This window comes from Sebastes fasciatus, chromosome 20, assembly GCF_043250625.1.
Source record: "Sebastes fasciatus isolate fSebFas1 chromosome 20, fSebFas1.pri, whole genome shotgun sequence".
Lineage (NCBI taxonomy): Eukaryota > Metazoa > Chordata > Actinopteri > Perciformes > Sebastidae > Sebastes > Sebastes fasciatus.
In genome coordinates, this window is record NC_133814.1 from 1,059,336 (window position 1) to 1,074,792 (window position 15,457).

General features: G+C 38.9%; 1 protein-coding gene across 1 annotated transcript; it reads right to left on the bottom strand.

The window, feature by feature from the left end:
* Nucleotides 1-599: 599 nt before the first annotated feature.
* LOC141758996 (microtubule-associated serine/threonine-protein kinase 3-like) lies at nt 600-2,512 on the bottom strand. The gene is made up of 4 exons (XM_074620879.1): nt 2,445-2,512; nt 2,182-2,320; nt 768-897; nt 600-677 (listed from the first exon to the last, which is right to left on the bottom strand). The coding sequence occupies exons 1-4, from the start codon at nt 2,500-2,502 to the stop codon at nt 600-602; spliced, it is 405 nt and encodes a 134-aa protein (XP_074476980.1). The 5' UTR covers nt 2,503-2,512.
* Nucleotides 2,513-15,457: the final 12,945 nt, after the last annotated feature.

Below are 15,457 nucleotides of genomic sequence, written 5' to 3' on the forward strand. Positions count from 1 at the left end.
CACTGGCTCCTCCTGGATAAAAAGTGACACAATCAAACAGTTAGTTTGTACATCTACACATGTTGGGCCTGGCACCTGATCCAAACACTCCACACTACGTTCAAAGGTCTCTGGAGGTCTCAGCGTCTAGTCTCGCTATGGACTACATTTTCCCTTTATACAGTATGTAGCGCACCGCACCTCTAACCATGACACCAGTTAGTATTCTAATAAAAATGCAGTTTCTCTGTTTCTCATACTGTCTATCATTAGTAAAGCTGTCACTTACGTGTACCCAAACGCCTCACAGGGTCCTTCTCCAAGAGACGACTGATGAGCTGCCTGGCAAACTCTCGGTTGGGATGTCCCGCATCTGGAAAGTGGATGTCATCTGGAAAAGAAGCACATATCAGTTGATCTGATCAAGGAATTTACATTTAATTGACATCACCAAAGGGACTGAATGACATAATTCTTAGAGGAAAACATCATAAACCTAGAGTAAAGAAATAAATCCCAAATTTAAAAGAAACAAGAAATGAAAGCTACTTTGTGCCAGATTTTTAAAGTTAAATCACAAAGTGGGTGCATTTTGAATCATTTTTAAAATACAGAAAGATTCATTCAGAACTGCTAGAATGACAAATGTGTAGAAAGGTTGCATGTTCTGGGGCCATGAAGACAGGTGTGCCGCATGTCTGTAGGAGGACATGAAAGAGGGGAGGAAACGGAAAATTAAGTACGGAAATACATATAACACAGGATTTACACAAGTTTAAAGAGATAACCTCTGAGTCGGTGAACTCTCTGGCATTTCGCCGACAGTCTGCTTCAGTCATCAAGGCTGCCGTGCTGACTGACCCAATCTTGGACAGCCCGAAATCAGCCTTGATGTGTCCCTCTTTGCTGATCAACAGACTACAATGGAGGGAAGCAGAACATGTCTCATGTTAGACTATATGCCAGGACTATTCCACTTCAATAGCAAGTGGGCCAAATAGGAAAGTCATTGGGGGTTTTTGGGCTACACAGAATACTTTTGTCAATTAAACAGGTACTGCATTTAGCATAAAAAATATGCCTAAATCATTACATGGCAAACTGCAGCCCAACAGGCAACAACATCTGTCAGTGTGTCAGTGTGCTGACTTGACTATGACTTGCCCCAAACTGCATGATTATCATAAAGTGGGCATGTCTGTAAAGGGGAGACTCATGGGTACCCATAGAACCCATTTTCATTCACATATCTTGAGGTCAGAGGTCAAGGGAACCCTTCGACCCCCTCGCCAAAATTTAGCAGAAGTTTAGGAGCAGTATTTAACCTCCTTCGCGACAAGCTATGACATTGGTACCAATGGATTCCTTAGGTTTTCCTAGTTTCATATGATACCAGTATCTTCGCTGTATCTTTAAAACTGATACCAGTACAACCTCCAGAATATCAATTGTGTTAATGCGTTAAAGAAGTTAGTGACGTTAAAGTGAATTTGCATTAACCCGTTATTATCGCTTTAACTTTGACAGCCCTATAATAGATACATTACTACATAGAATACGGCCTAAACTAGTTACGCACATTCTGACTTAAGATTGTGTAAAAAATATAAAAAATATCAATACTGGGAGAGTTTCTGTAAATTCTGCTCCAACTTAAAAAAAGATTTGTTAAACCCCTCCCCTGAACAGCAATCGTCCAATCATAGCTAAGCAACTATATGTAGGCATGTCAGTTCTCTCAGGCTTTGAGTTTCCTAAACCAAAAATATAAGAGCAAAGGAATGTCTTTAAACAGTGTTTATATCTATCAATTAAATGTATAAATAAATTACAAATAAACAGGGGAGGTCTGCACTCTCCGAGTGCCTTTCTTGCTTTAAAATGGGTCAGTTGGAAATAAAAAGTCAGCCAGAGACTGTGTTTTCAACCAACTCATGAAATAATGTCAGCTTTGTGAGCTAGCTAGCTAGCTACGGCTGATATATCTGCCAGCGATAGAGTAGCAGCTTCTAATATCCAGCCGACAACCGAGAAATTAGAAATCTCAAATGGTATATCTGCCACCGATGAAACTGTACCATGCAAGAATGAAAAGCATGACGAGCGTAGTAACAGTAACTAAGGAGGGCCTAAAACCAGACATCGAAAAATAAAACAAAATGTTCAAGATGTCCTCTCTTAAGAGACAGGTTGAGAACTCACTTGCTGGGTTTGAGGTCCCTGTGCAGGATGCTGTAGCTGTGGATGTACTCCACAGCCAAGACAAGCTCTGCCATGTAGAAACGGGCCATGTCCATACGAAAACGCCTTTTGTTTTGCAGCAAGTCTTCAAGATCCCCACCTACAAGGTCAGAGAGAGACATAACAGATCAGATGCTATGTTTAGGTCTTCTTAGTGTGTGTCAGATGTGTACAGTGGATATAGTGTACGTGCATGCATGACCAATCCAAAAAAACCTCCTTACCTTTCACATACTCCATCGTCATGTACAGTTGGCCTACTGTCTCAAATGAGCAGTACATGGGCACGACGAGGGGGCCTGTCCAGGGTGTACCCTGCCTTCGCCCAATGTCGGCTGGGATCGGCTCCAGCCCCCCCGCGACCCCTAACGGGATAAGCGGTTGCAGATGGATGGATGGTATATCAGAAAAGCAGCCCTGTTTTGAGCTTGACAACCCAGCCTTTTTTCAGTTTATCCAATGGGACTGTGTATTACTTTAAATTTAAATTCACCTTCAGTGGAATTATAAACAATAATCATATTACAACTCTATATTGTTTTGCAGTATATAAGTGAACAAATACAAGTACAATGATATTATTTTTTAAAAAACACAATATGACCTTTTGGAATTATAATACCTTAAAGGGCATTAAAAAATAATCTGCTCAAACAGACTAAAACCAGTGACCTGACAGACCTGGCTTTATTAAGCTCATGTTTATTTAATTCAGTGGAATTCTCTTTTTGGCACTTTTAACTGAATGGCTGTTTTGCTATTACAATTACTGCCTGCACTGTATGTTGATACACTGATCAGAAGTGTCTTATATTAGTTATGGCCTATGGGCCCTATTTTAACCATTAAATGCTATTTTAGCATATAACTGTTAAATAAAGTTTATAATAAAGTGATTTTCGATGAATTGTGAGGTAAATATTGGGGTAATTTGGCAGTGATTCCAAAGAAATTTCAGATAGGTAACTTGCTAATTATCACCATTTATTTTTAATGCTGCATTTAATGACATATTTATTTATTTATCAAGTCATGTATTTATTTATTCATTTATTCATTCATTTTGGCAGGTTCCGTCCTCCATACTTTTGTAGAGTAAATACTATTTTCCTATCCTTTGAAAAGAGGTGAAATTAAATATGTTTCTAGAATTATTTGGAGACCAAATGAAAAAAATGTAGAGTGAAGTATCATCTTTAAACTCGTCATAAGTCAACTCACACAATGCTGTTCCACCTCATGTATTCAACACATATACCAGTGATTCACATTTAGAAAGAAAATATGTTTACATCTGTCTATTAATAATCAAATGTTATTACCGGTAAATAATGATAATATTACAAATAATCATAAGCCCGTCAGTGATGAAGGTCATATGGTTTTTCCTGCAGAATATCATTATTTATTACACAACTAGTTCCTAAAATACCATCTTTTATTATGTCACATTGATCATTTTGTTGATCAGCTTCAGCTTTTATATCATAACTTAAATAGATACCAGTACTTCTACTTTAAAGTCACCTAAATACAATAATGTATTTATATTGTATGTGTTTACTCAGCGTGGCAGACACATTGAACTTTTGGCAAAAACTGAGCACCAGCAGAAAACCCTGTATGATTGAATATTTATTTTGATTTTGATATTTAATCATATATTTGGACTGTGAGAGAAACCTGAGCACCAGGGGGAAAACTCCATGATTGATTGTATTTGGTTGATTTAAGTAGAGTGTCAACTCACTTGACACTCTAAATATATTACCAATTAGTTCATATGCTTCGAGTGTCAATTCACCTTAAACACTCTAAACATATGTACAATTAGTTCAATATATCAGGGAGGAGACCTGAGCACCAGGGCTTAAATCAAATACAATCAGTGTCCAAATAATGTGCATATCTTTTGATATCGTGGGAGGAAACAGGGAAAAACCCACACAGACACAGGGAGAATATGCAAACTCCACACAGCTGGACAGGTGGAGGTGTCTCTGTGAGGCTGCAGTGCTAATCACTAATCACTGAGCCACTGTGCTGCCCTGAAATTGAAGGGTGGAGGTGGGATGGATGGAAGGTGGACAGAAGGAGGAGGGATGAAAAGAGAGGAGGTGATGTGGATGGAGGAGAGAGGGTGGAGAGGTGAGGGGGGGAAGAAGAGGGAGCTACTGGTGTCAACACCCAGCAGCATTCTCCAGCCGACTGTCCCCGTCACGTCTCTCTTTCATCTCTGCTTTCTCCCTCTTCTCTTTCTTTTTCATCTCCTTGTTGTGCATTTTGGTTTTCAACTCCTCCAGTTGTGTCTGTCTATCCTCTGTTTCCCTCCTGCGAAAGAAGAAACCCCACTTCTTCTTCTTCTTGTTCAGTTTGAGACAGAGATCCTCAAGGACCTTGTTCTCGTCATGCAACTGGCAGAACTCCGTCTCCCGGCGATGTTGTTGTTGGGCCAGGTCGTTGTTCTTGTCCTCCACGACTTTTAATTCCTTCTCCCGGCGTTGATGTTTTCCGGCCAGGTCGTTGTTCTCATCCTGCAGTTTGTTGAACTCTGTCTCCCGGCGTAGATGTTTTAGGGCCAGGTCATTGTTCTCATCCCGCAGTTTGTTGAACTCCGTCTCCTGGTGTAGATGTTTTAGGGCCAGGTCGTTGTTCTCATCCCGCAGCTTGTTGAACTCCGTCTCCTGGCGTTGATGTCTTAAGGCCAGGTCGGTGTTCTCATCCTGCAGCTTATTGAACTCCGTCTCCTGGCATTGATGTCTTAAGGCCAGGTCCTTGCTCTCATCCCGCATCTTGTTGACTTCCGTCTCCAACTCTTTGTCTTTGCCAGCTCCTTTTGGAACCTTGATTCCAAAACTTGCATGTCCAAAGTGAATTTGTCCACCAGTTTTATCTTCTCAATCTCCACCTGATTGAGTTTACTCGCCATCGCTTTGATTCGGGTCTCCCAAGCCTGTTCTTTGGCGGCCAGGTCCGTTGCCAACCTGACCTCCAGAGCTTCATATTTCTCTTGCCAAGCTGTGGGATCCTCCTGATGGATCTGCTCTTGGCTCTCGAATGTCTCCTGGTTGTTTTGGTGTAAGACTAAACTACTGTGTAAAGCATCAGCATGAATACTTTATAAACCTTGTTATCATTATAAATATTTATTAGGATTTTTATATAAAGCCTTATAAATACATAAATATATATATATATATAATTGTGGGAATGCTGATTGTACGTTTTTGGGACTTTAATCCTCCTGCATACTTTCAGCTACAGAAACTGTTCAACTATCAAAATATTCAGCTCTTTAAGGGACATTAGTGTTATGACTTTTCTTGTTTCAACTATTTATACTTTTTAAAATATTAAGCTTTTTCCACATTTTTTTTCAATGGAGAAAATCTTCAAATCCTCTTAAACCTACTCCAGTTTGAAATGTTACTGCTTCCGCATACTTTCAGTTACAGACTTCATTTACATTTTAAACGGGTTACAAGTCTTTGAACTATTAAGCTGTGATTCAGCTTTTTGATAACTTTTACAGTTTTTGATTTATTACAGTTTACGTTTTATGAAATTGTCAGACCGTTTCAGATTTTATAATGGGTGTGTATTGCGCTGCTTTACAGTGATGATATCACTCACTCTCTAACCCTCCCTGCGTTTTTCCTTTTTTCAAAAATTTCTGGCAAAAAACCTTGTTGGTGACACAACTTCCACTCCTCATACACAATTAATACATCAAAACGTAGGTATGTAAGCAATAGGTCTTACAGTTTGGGATTTATCTCCTTCAAAGCACCAAGAGATCCCTTCCTCTCTCTCATCCGCTGCGATGTTAATTCATCTCTAAAAGTCTGGAGCAAAAACTCAACTGTGGAGACTTTTTAAACTGCCAGTTCTCAGTCATTTTTAACTTTATCCACACAAATGACACGTCAACATCTATATCAAAGTCTTGAGGTGCTCAAACTGAAGAGAGTTCAGCTATACAACTGGTAGTTTTTAACTGAGGGAGTCTATTTCAGGTAGTACCTTCTCTGTGTTTTCACCAGTCATTCCCAACCATGACTCAGCACTTTCAGACACAAACAGGTGTTTCTGATTGGCTGATTAGAGCTCCATCAGTCTCTGCCTGTCTCTGATTGGTGCATTGCTCTTAAACTCTTTTATTCTGTACAAGTTTAAATTCTATTTAAAGCCTATCCAGTTACTGTCTGTCTGATCAATCTCTGCCTGCACTGAAAACAATTTGGAGTGGAATTTACTTACAACTACAATTTCCACACAGGATTTTTAAGTAGGTTTTACAGATGATATTTCAAGTAAACTCTACTTAGAGTTCTGAAGTGTTTCTATTAAAGGTAGTCAAGTAACCTTTACTAGCAATTTTCTGTATTTGTTACTACATTTTACTCACTATTGCATAGTCATTTTTACTTAGACTACCTTTGCACTGAATTACAAAACTCATCTCAAAATGTTTGGCTTTTCTGTTTTGTTTTTACTTGCTTTTCTTTACTTTCATTGGTGAAATATTTAAGTAATATTTACATAATATTTCATCTACCTTTAACATACTCTAGTATGCATTTGTTAGGACTTTTCAAAATAAAATAAGGCTATTACAAAACATGAAACAACAGATCATTTTAAACAACAGCACCTTTATTATGTTTTAAAACACTGGTGCAAGCCAGGATTATACAACAGCTTACAATGGTTCCGACATATAGTCACAGACAACACTGCACCTAAAAAATACCTTTTGGAACAATTTTTACTGAGAGGCTCAGTCTGAATAAAGGCACAAATATATATATATATATATATATATATATATATATATATATTTGTTTTTATCTCAGTGCAGTTTTGAAGTGCAATGTCTTTGCAAGAAACATAAGTGCAATCACTCGCATATACTTTTCTTTTAGTGTCATACAGAATAGTTACACAATATGTAGTTCTACGGTGGCCCTGAGACATCAAAGCACTGCAAGTTAAGAAAACACAGAAATAGACATAACGCAAGCAAAAGAATACGTCTTCACCAATTTGACAACATGAGCGGCATTTAGCTGCAACTACTTGCAGCTAAATGCCGCTCATGTTGTCAAATTGGTGAAGGCACAACCAATGCTACAACTGCCACCGACAACAAAAGAATCTTTCTAGAAACACTAAAAAGTGATGCACACGGCTGGGACATGCTTGTTGTTGCCATGATTTGTGACTCATTAAGTTATTGAAGTCGACCATCTGTAAGTGGTATTGGAAAATTAAATAAATTGTAAGTTTTTTCAAAGGGACAAGTGTGTCCCAGCCGTGTCTGGCCGTGTCCCTGGAAACAGTGTCCATTGTTGTCTATTATTGTTTTGCTACATGCTATTTTTTCTAAATGCTGCTAATGTGTTGTTAAATTGGTGAATATGTTTTCTTAAGTTGCAGTGCATTGAGCCTTCAGTAGAGCTCTCTTGTTATCACCACCCAATCTGACGTACTCAGCACCCCAAGTTTTTGACCCATTATCAGAACAATATACAAAACATGCAGTTGTACAAAGTTGGCTCAGGTAACACATTTGAAAGAGGACAGAATTATAACTAAAACTATCTTTCTCTTGCATGGCACAATAATTAGCAGGTATTTCCTGAGAGCTGCAAGTTAAACAAAACAAAGCATTGTCAGAAACAGCGTGCATTCACTCACACTAGAAGTTTTTTGTGCAAAGCCTGGACTTTGGGAGTCACCTCAGTTCCACTGATGATGATGGACACATGGGCAGGGGTGGGGCCTCCGTGGGCTGCACTTCCACGAAGGACAAAGATCTTCATGACATGCTCAGCATCGTCCTCTTTGACGGTTTCTTTGCTCACATCCTGTCAAAACATATGAATCGGTGTTCAGATGCAATATAATGTACATGTGCCCAATGTTTTTTTTAAAGTTACTAAATGCAAGAGGCGATTCAGTGGGTTAAAGTGGCCATTTCATTCAGTATTTAAGTAACTATTTATTTTACAGTTTACTTTATACAGATGAACACATTTTGATTCTACTGAACAACAAATTTTGAATTTTAAAAATTGAAAGGGAGAAATTATGAAAGAAATAATGATAGCAGGGAATACTGTAAAATATTTTCTATTATCATTTCAAATATATTAAAGGCCACTTTTCTTAAAAAGGCATGTTTTTTTCCACATACTGGCATGAGTAACTTACCTGTAGAGATATTCATGTACAAACACTTAAAAAAACAGATGTTTAACGTGGACACAACAATCATGTTTTTGTTGTGATGGACATGTTTATTAATGAGGGTGTAGATATGGTCTGTAGTTCTTGTTGTGATGGACATGTTTATTAATGAGGGTGTGGAGGGTGTAGATATGGTCTGTAGTTCTTGTTGTGATGGACATGTTTGTTAATGAGGGTGTGGAGGGTGTAGATATGGTCTGTAGTTCTTGTTGTGATGCACATGTTTATTAATGAGGCTGTGGAGGGTGTAGATATGGTCTGTAGTTCTTGTTGTGATGGACATGTCTGTTAATGAGGGTGTGGAGGGTGTAGATATGGTCTGTAGTTCTTGTTGTGATGGACATGTTTATTAATGAGGTTGTGGAGGGTGTAGATATGGTCTGTAGTTCTTGTTGTGATGGACATGTTTATTAATGAGGGTGATGAGGGTGTAGATATGGTCTGTAGTTCTTGTTGTGATGGACATGTTTATTAATGAGGGTGTGGAGGTTGTAGATATGGTTTGTAGTTCTTGTTGTGATGGACATGTTTGTTAATGAGGGTGATGAGGGTGTAGATATGGTCTGTAGTTCTTGTTGTGATGGACATGTTTATTAATGAGGCTGTGGAGGGTGTAGATATGGTCTGTAGTTCTTGTTGTGATGGACATGTCTGTTAATGAGGGTGTGGAGGGTGTAGATATGGTCTGTAGTTCTTGTTGTGATGGACATGTTTATTAATGAGGTTGTGGAGGGTGTAGATATGGTCTGTAGTTCTTGTTGTGATGGACATGTTTATTAATGAGGGTGTAGATATGGTCTGTAGTTCTTGTTGTGATGGACATGTCTGTTAATGAGGGTGTGGAGGGTGTAGATATGGTCTGTAGTTCTTGTTGTGATGGACATGTTTATTAATGAGGTTGTGGAGGGTGTAGATATGGTCTGTAGTTCTTGTTGTGATGGACATGTTTATTAATGAGGGTGATGAGGGTGTAGATATGGTCTGTAGTTCTTGTTGTGATGGACATGTTTATTAATGAGGGTGTGGAGGTTGTAGATATGGTTTGTAGTTCTTGTTGTGATGGACATGTTTGTTAATGAGGGTGATGAGGGTGTAGATATGGTCTGTAGTTCTTGTTGTGATGGACATGTTTATTAATGAGGTTGTGGAGGGTGTAGATATGGTCTGTAGTTCTTGTTGTGATGGACATGTTTATTAATGAGGGTGATGAGGGTGTAGATATGGTCTGTAGTTCTTGTTGTGATGGACATGTCTGTTAATGAGGGTGTGGAGGGTGTAGATATGGTCTGTAGTTCTTGTTGTGATGGACATGTTTATTAATGAGGTTGTGGAGGGTGTAGATATGGTCTGTAGTTCTTGTTGTGATGGACATGTTTATTAATGAGGTTGTGGAGGGTGTAGATATGGTCTGTAGTTCTTGTTGTGATGGACATGTCTGTTAATGAGGGTGTGGAGGGTGTAGATATGGTCTGTAGTTCTTGTTGTGATGGACATGTTTATTAATGAGGTTGTGGAGGGTGTAGATATGGTCTGTAGTTCTTGTTGTGATGGACATGTTTATTAATGAGGGTGATGAGGGTGTAGATATGGTCTGTAGTTCTTGTTGTGATGGACATGTTTATTAATGAGGGTGTGGAGGTTGTAGATATGGTTTGTAGTTCTTGTTGTGATGGACATGTTTGTTAATGAGGGTGATGAGGGTGTAGATATGGTCTGTAGTTCTTGTTGTGATGGACATGTTTATTAATGAGGTTGTGGAGGGTGTAGATATGGTCTGTAGTTCTTGTTGTGATGGACATGTTTATTAATGAGGGTGATGAGGGTGTAGATATGGTCTGTAGTTCTTGTTGTGATGGACATGTCTGTTAATGAGGGTGTGGAGGGTGTAGATATGGTCTGTAGTTCTTGTTGTGATGGACATGTTTATTAATGAGGTTGTGGAGGGTGTAGATATGGTCTGTAGTTCTTGTTGTGATGGACATGTTTATTAATGAGGGTGATGAGGGTGTAGATATGGTCTGTAGTTCTTGTTGTGATGGACATGTTTATTAATGAGGGTGTGGAGGTTGTAGATATGGTTTGTAGTTCTTGTTGTGATGGACATGTTTGTTAATGAGGGTGATGAGGGTGTAGATATGGTCTGTAGTTCTTGTTGTGATGGACATGTTTATTAATGAGGTTGTGGAGGGTGTAGATATGGTCTGTAGTTCTTGTTGTGATGGACATGTTTATTAATGAGGGTGATGAGGGTGTAGATATGGTCTGTAGTTCTTGTTGTGATGGATATGTTTATTAATGAGGGTGTGGAGGGTGTAGATATGGTCTGTAGTTCTTGTTGTGATGGACATGTTTGTTAATGAGGGTGTGGAGGGTGTAGATATGGTCTGTAGTTCTTGTTGTGATGGACATGTTTATTAATGAGGGTGATGAGGGTGTAGATATGGTCTGTAGTTCTTGTTGTGATGGACATGTTTATTAATGAGGGTGATGAGGGTGTAGATATGGTCTGTAGTTCTTGTTGTGATGGACATGTTTATTAATGAGGGTGTGGAGGGTGTAGATATGGTCTGTAGTTCTTGTTGTGATGGACATGTTTGTTAATGAGGGTGTGGAGGGTGTAGATATGGTCTGTAGTTCTTGTTGTGATGGACATGTTTATTAATGAGGGTGTGGAGGATGTAAATATGGTCTGTAGTTCGATGTTGTGGTGTAAATCCAATCTGACTCTTGCTCATTATGTTCACTGAGGAAGTCTTGCAGTCGGCTGTTCAGGATGCTGCAGAATCATTTTTTCCCAAAAGTACTTGAGTCAATGGACTCTTCAAATATATCTAGTTGGTGCTGCGCATGTTGTTCCCTTTTAGTTCTGAGTGTTCTTCTGTATAATTTCAGTGTTTCCCAATATTGGAGGCGGAGCTCAGGATCATCAAGTTGTCTGTGTTTCTGATTAGATAAACTTCTGAGTGTTTTTCTCAGATGTTTGCAGTCTGTGTCAAACCACTTCTCATTGGCTGACTGTTTTGATCTGTGATGCTGAGACTTTTTCTGATTGGATAAATTTGCCACATTGTCGAATATGTTATTAATATCACATACAGCCGGATTCAGGCTGCCATTACTCTGGTGGTATGAGGTGGAAAGAAAATGGTCTAATTGAGATTGAATTGTTTGCTGTGTGATTGCTTTCTGGTAGTCGTCGTTGCTTTTGTTTGTCCATCTATAAGGTTGTTTTGTATAGTTCAGTTTACTGGGTTTTGCTGCATGAGGGTCTGTTACTGTCTTTCTAATGTAGAGTGTAATTGTACTATGATCAGATAAGGGTGTTAGGGGGCTGACTGTGAATGCTCTCAGACAGAAGGGGTCTAGGTCTGTAATACTATAATCTACTGTGCTATTGCCAAGAGGAGAGCTGTGTGTGTAGTGACCAAAGGAGTCTCCTCGAAGTTGACCATTAACGATGTACAGACCCAGTGTTCCACATAGCTGCAGGAGTCAGTGCCCACTTTTGTTGACAGTTTTGTCAAAGTTGTTCCTGTGGGGATGTGAAGGGAGGGGAATGCTGATTTGGTCAGGTATGTTTGTCTCCCTGTGGGTTAATACAATCTGGTTCTATACCTGTCCTGGCATTAAGGTCACCACAGATCAGTACACTTCCCTGGGCCTATATATATATATATATATATATATATATACACACAAACACATATACATAATACATATACATATATATACATACATACACAATATACATATAATAATAATAATAATTATTATTATTGAATTGTGGGTAGACAAGAGGAATAGCCTCTGTCCAGGCTGTGGTTGAATCCATGGAACCCTGCTGCTGCTGCTGCATTGTTGCTGTTGCTACTCCTTGGCAACCGTTGTTATGGCTTAAGCTTGTTGTTAGCTTTTGTTAGCTAGCTGTTAGCTTTAACTTGCTAGTATTTAGCAGTTATTGTAGCTAGTTATTTCTTTTATAAATTTAAATTCTTATTTAGATTATATTGTCTCTCTAATGTTCTCACTCACGTCTCTGGCTGTATTCCTCTTCTTAGCTTGATTGTCTTAACTGTCCTGCTAGCTAACTGACAGCTGTCAGTTTGGCAGTGTGTTGGGGTTCCTGTTGGGCTTTTCAGCTGGGCAGCACTTCTCACAGTTTCTCGCTTGCCGTTCCTTTTTGTTTTGCTTCCAGGGAGGTAATTCCTCTAAACAGTTGTTTAAAAGTTTATCTCATTTTAAAACAAAAAGTTGAACATATTCAGGAGCTCATCATGATGCTGCTAACTTCTTCAGCTCTCTCTCTCTCTCTCTCTCAATTCAATTCAATTCAATTCAATTCAATTTGCTTTATTGGCATGACAATATTGCCAAAGCATCAATTCAATAATAATAATAATAAAAAAATAAAAAAATAAAAACAAAAACATATATATACACATAAATACAATTCATTAAGCAAATTACAATATATAGATATTTAAAAAGAACATGGAAATGGTAGAAAACAATACAGAAATAATTCAAGTTTGTTGTGTCAGTAAAACAAACAGATAAAAACAATTAATAACAATATATTGCAATATCAAATGTATATATAAAAAAACCCAAATAAAAACAAACAAACCATGAAGTAGAGGAGTAAATAAAAGGCAGAGTGTGAGTTCCATCTATTATGTGTTGTTGTTGTGGTTGTCTCTCAGGCTATGACATGCACTGACATATCCTGCAGCTTCTATGCTGATGACACTATTTTCTCCAAGTAGATGTTGTATTTTATTTTGGTCAGAGAGGGAATCGAAATCTTGGAGTTTACATTTAATTTTTGTAAAGAATTTTTCCCTAATTTCGTCATATGTGCTACATTGAAGCAGGAAATGTTGCTCTGTCTCCACCTGTCTCTGTGAACAGAGCTGACACAGCCTGTCTTCTCTAGGCAGCCAGGTCTGCCTGTGTCGGCCAGTCTCTATGGCCAGGCTGTGATCACTGAGTCTGTACATAGTCAATGTCTTTCTCTGTTTCTGGTCAGTCACGGTGGTCAGATAGTCTGCCACTGTGTACTGTCTGTTTAGAGCCAAATAGCATTGAAGTTTGTGTTGACTTTTTGTGGTGGATGTCCAATAGTTGATGTAATTTTCTTTTTCTTTAGCTCTAATTTGGTTGGTCCAGATAGTGTGAGGGCTATCCTCAGGCCTGGTCCTGTTAGAGGAGGTGAGCCTCAGGACCAGCTGGCTGAGGGGACTCCTCTCTATGTTCTCCTCTTGGCAATGGAGAGCTTTGTAATGGTAGGAGTTGGGCTCACTTGTTTTTAGGTGGTTGTAGAATTTGATGGCTCTTTTTTGTATCCTAATTAAAAGGGGAAATTGACCTAATTCAGCTCGGCATCCATTGTTGGGGGTGTTCCTGTGGACTCTGAGAATGCTCTTGCATATCTCAGCGTGTAGGGTTTCCATTGGGTGTTTGTCCCATTTATCAAAGTCTTGATTTGCAAGAGGACCCCACACTTCACTACCATACAGTAGAATTGGTTCAATTATAGAGTTGAATATTTTGAGCCAGATTCTTACAGGTATATCTATGTTTGAAGACTTTTTAATTGCATAGAAGGCCTTTCTTCCCTTGTCTCTGAGATCATCAATGGCCAGTTTGAAATTCCCTGTTGATGTTATGTTTAGTCCCAGATATGTGTAGCTGTGTGTCTGTTCTATATCAGTGGAGCCCAGTAAAAACCTGTTTGGGTTTCACTGACACCTGGGTCGTTTCTGGAAGACCATAACTCTAGTCTTTTCCAGGTTAACTGTCAGGGCCCAGGTCTGACAGAAGGTCTGCAGATGATCCAGTTGCTGTTGTAATGTCTCCCTAGATGGAGCTAGCAATATGAGGTCATCTGCAAAAAGTAGGCATTTCATTTCTGTGTCAGAGAGGGTGAGACCAGGGATATGGGATTGTTCTAGTGATTTTGCCAATTCATCAATATTAATGTTGAACCTCTACTTTGGGGGAAGAAATCTGTTTCCATATTGCCAATTTTCACAGCACATTTATTATTTGTATACATTGTTTTAATGATATCATAGGTTTTCCCTCCTACACCTTTTTCAATTAATTTCAGGAACAGACCATTATGCCAAATTTAATCGAATGCTTTTTTGAAATCTACAACTCTCTCTCTCTCTCTCTCTCTCTCTCTCTCTCTCTCTCTCTCTCTCTCTCTCAATTCAATTCAATTCAATTCAAATGGCTTTATTGGCATGACGTAACACTGCACATGTTGCCAAAGCATATTCAAATGATGAATTTTTTTACAATAATTACATTCATAAACATCGATTAAATAAAATAAAATACAAAATAATTTCAATCAATTAATTTGAACAATGATATAAACAGGAATGATACAAATTTACAAACAAACAAACAACAACAAGGTGCAGACAGCTGTCCCTGTCCCTGTCCCTCAGTTGATGTCCATGTCCCTCAGTTGATGGCAGGCAGCAACATAGACTGCTACCAGCTCACAGGTCCTAGTGTCCTCCCCCAGTAGGACAGATAACTTGTCTTCACCTGTGAGCTGTAGAAAATCTTTAGTTCTGAAATTAATTTCTTTTAAATATATATCCCTGATTTCTTGATATTTCTCATATCTGGTGAGGAAGTGTAGCTCTGTTTCAAGCTCACTCAGGCTGCAGTGAGAGCACAGCCGTTGCTCTACAGGGAGCCAGGTCTTCCTGTGTTGCCCCTGTTCTATGGCGAGGCTGTGCTCACTCAGTCTGGACTTTGTCAAGGTTTTTCTTAAATGTAAATCAGTAACCATGCTCAGATAGTCTGCTATGGTGTACTGTCAATTTAGAGCCAGATAGCGCTGCATTCTGCTCTGTGCCTTTGTCTGTGTTTGCCAATAGGTGATGTAGTTTAGTTTGAACTGTGTTGTAATCTGGTTGGTCTGTTCTGGTCCTGAGGCCTTGGTGTGTTAGTGGAGAGGGTT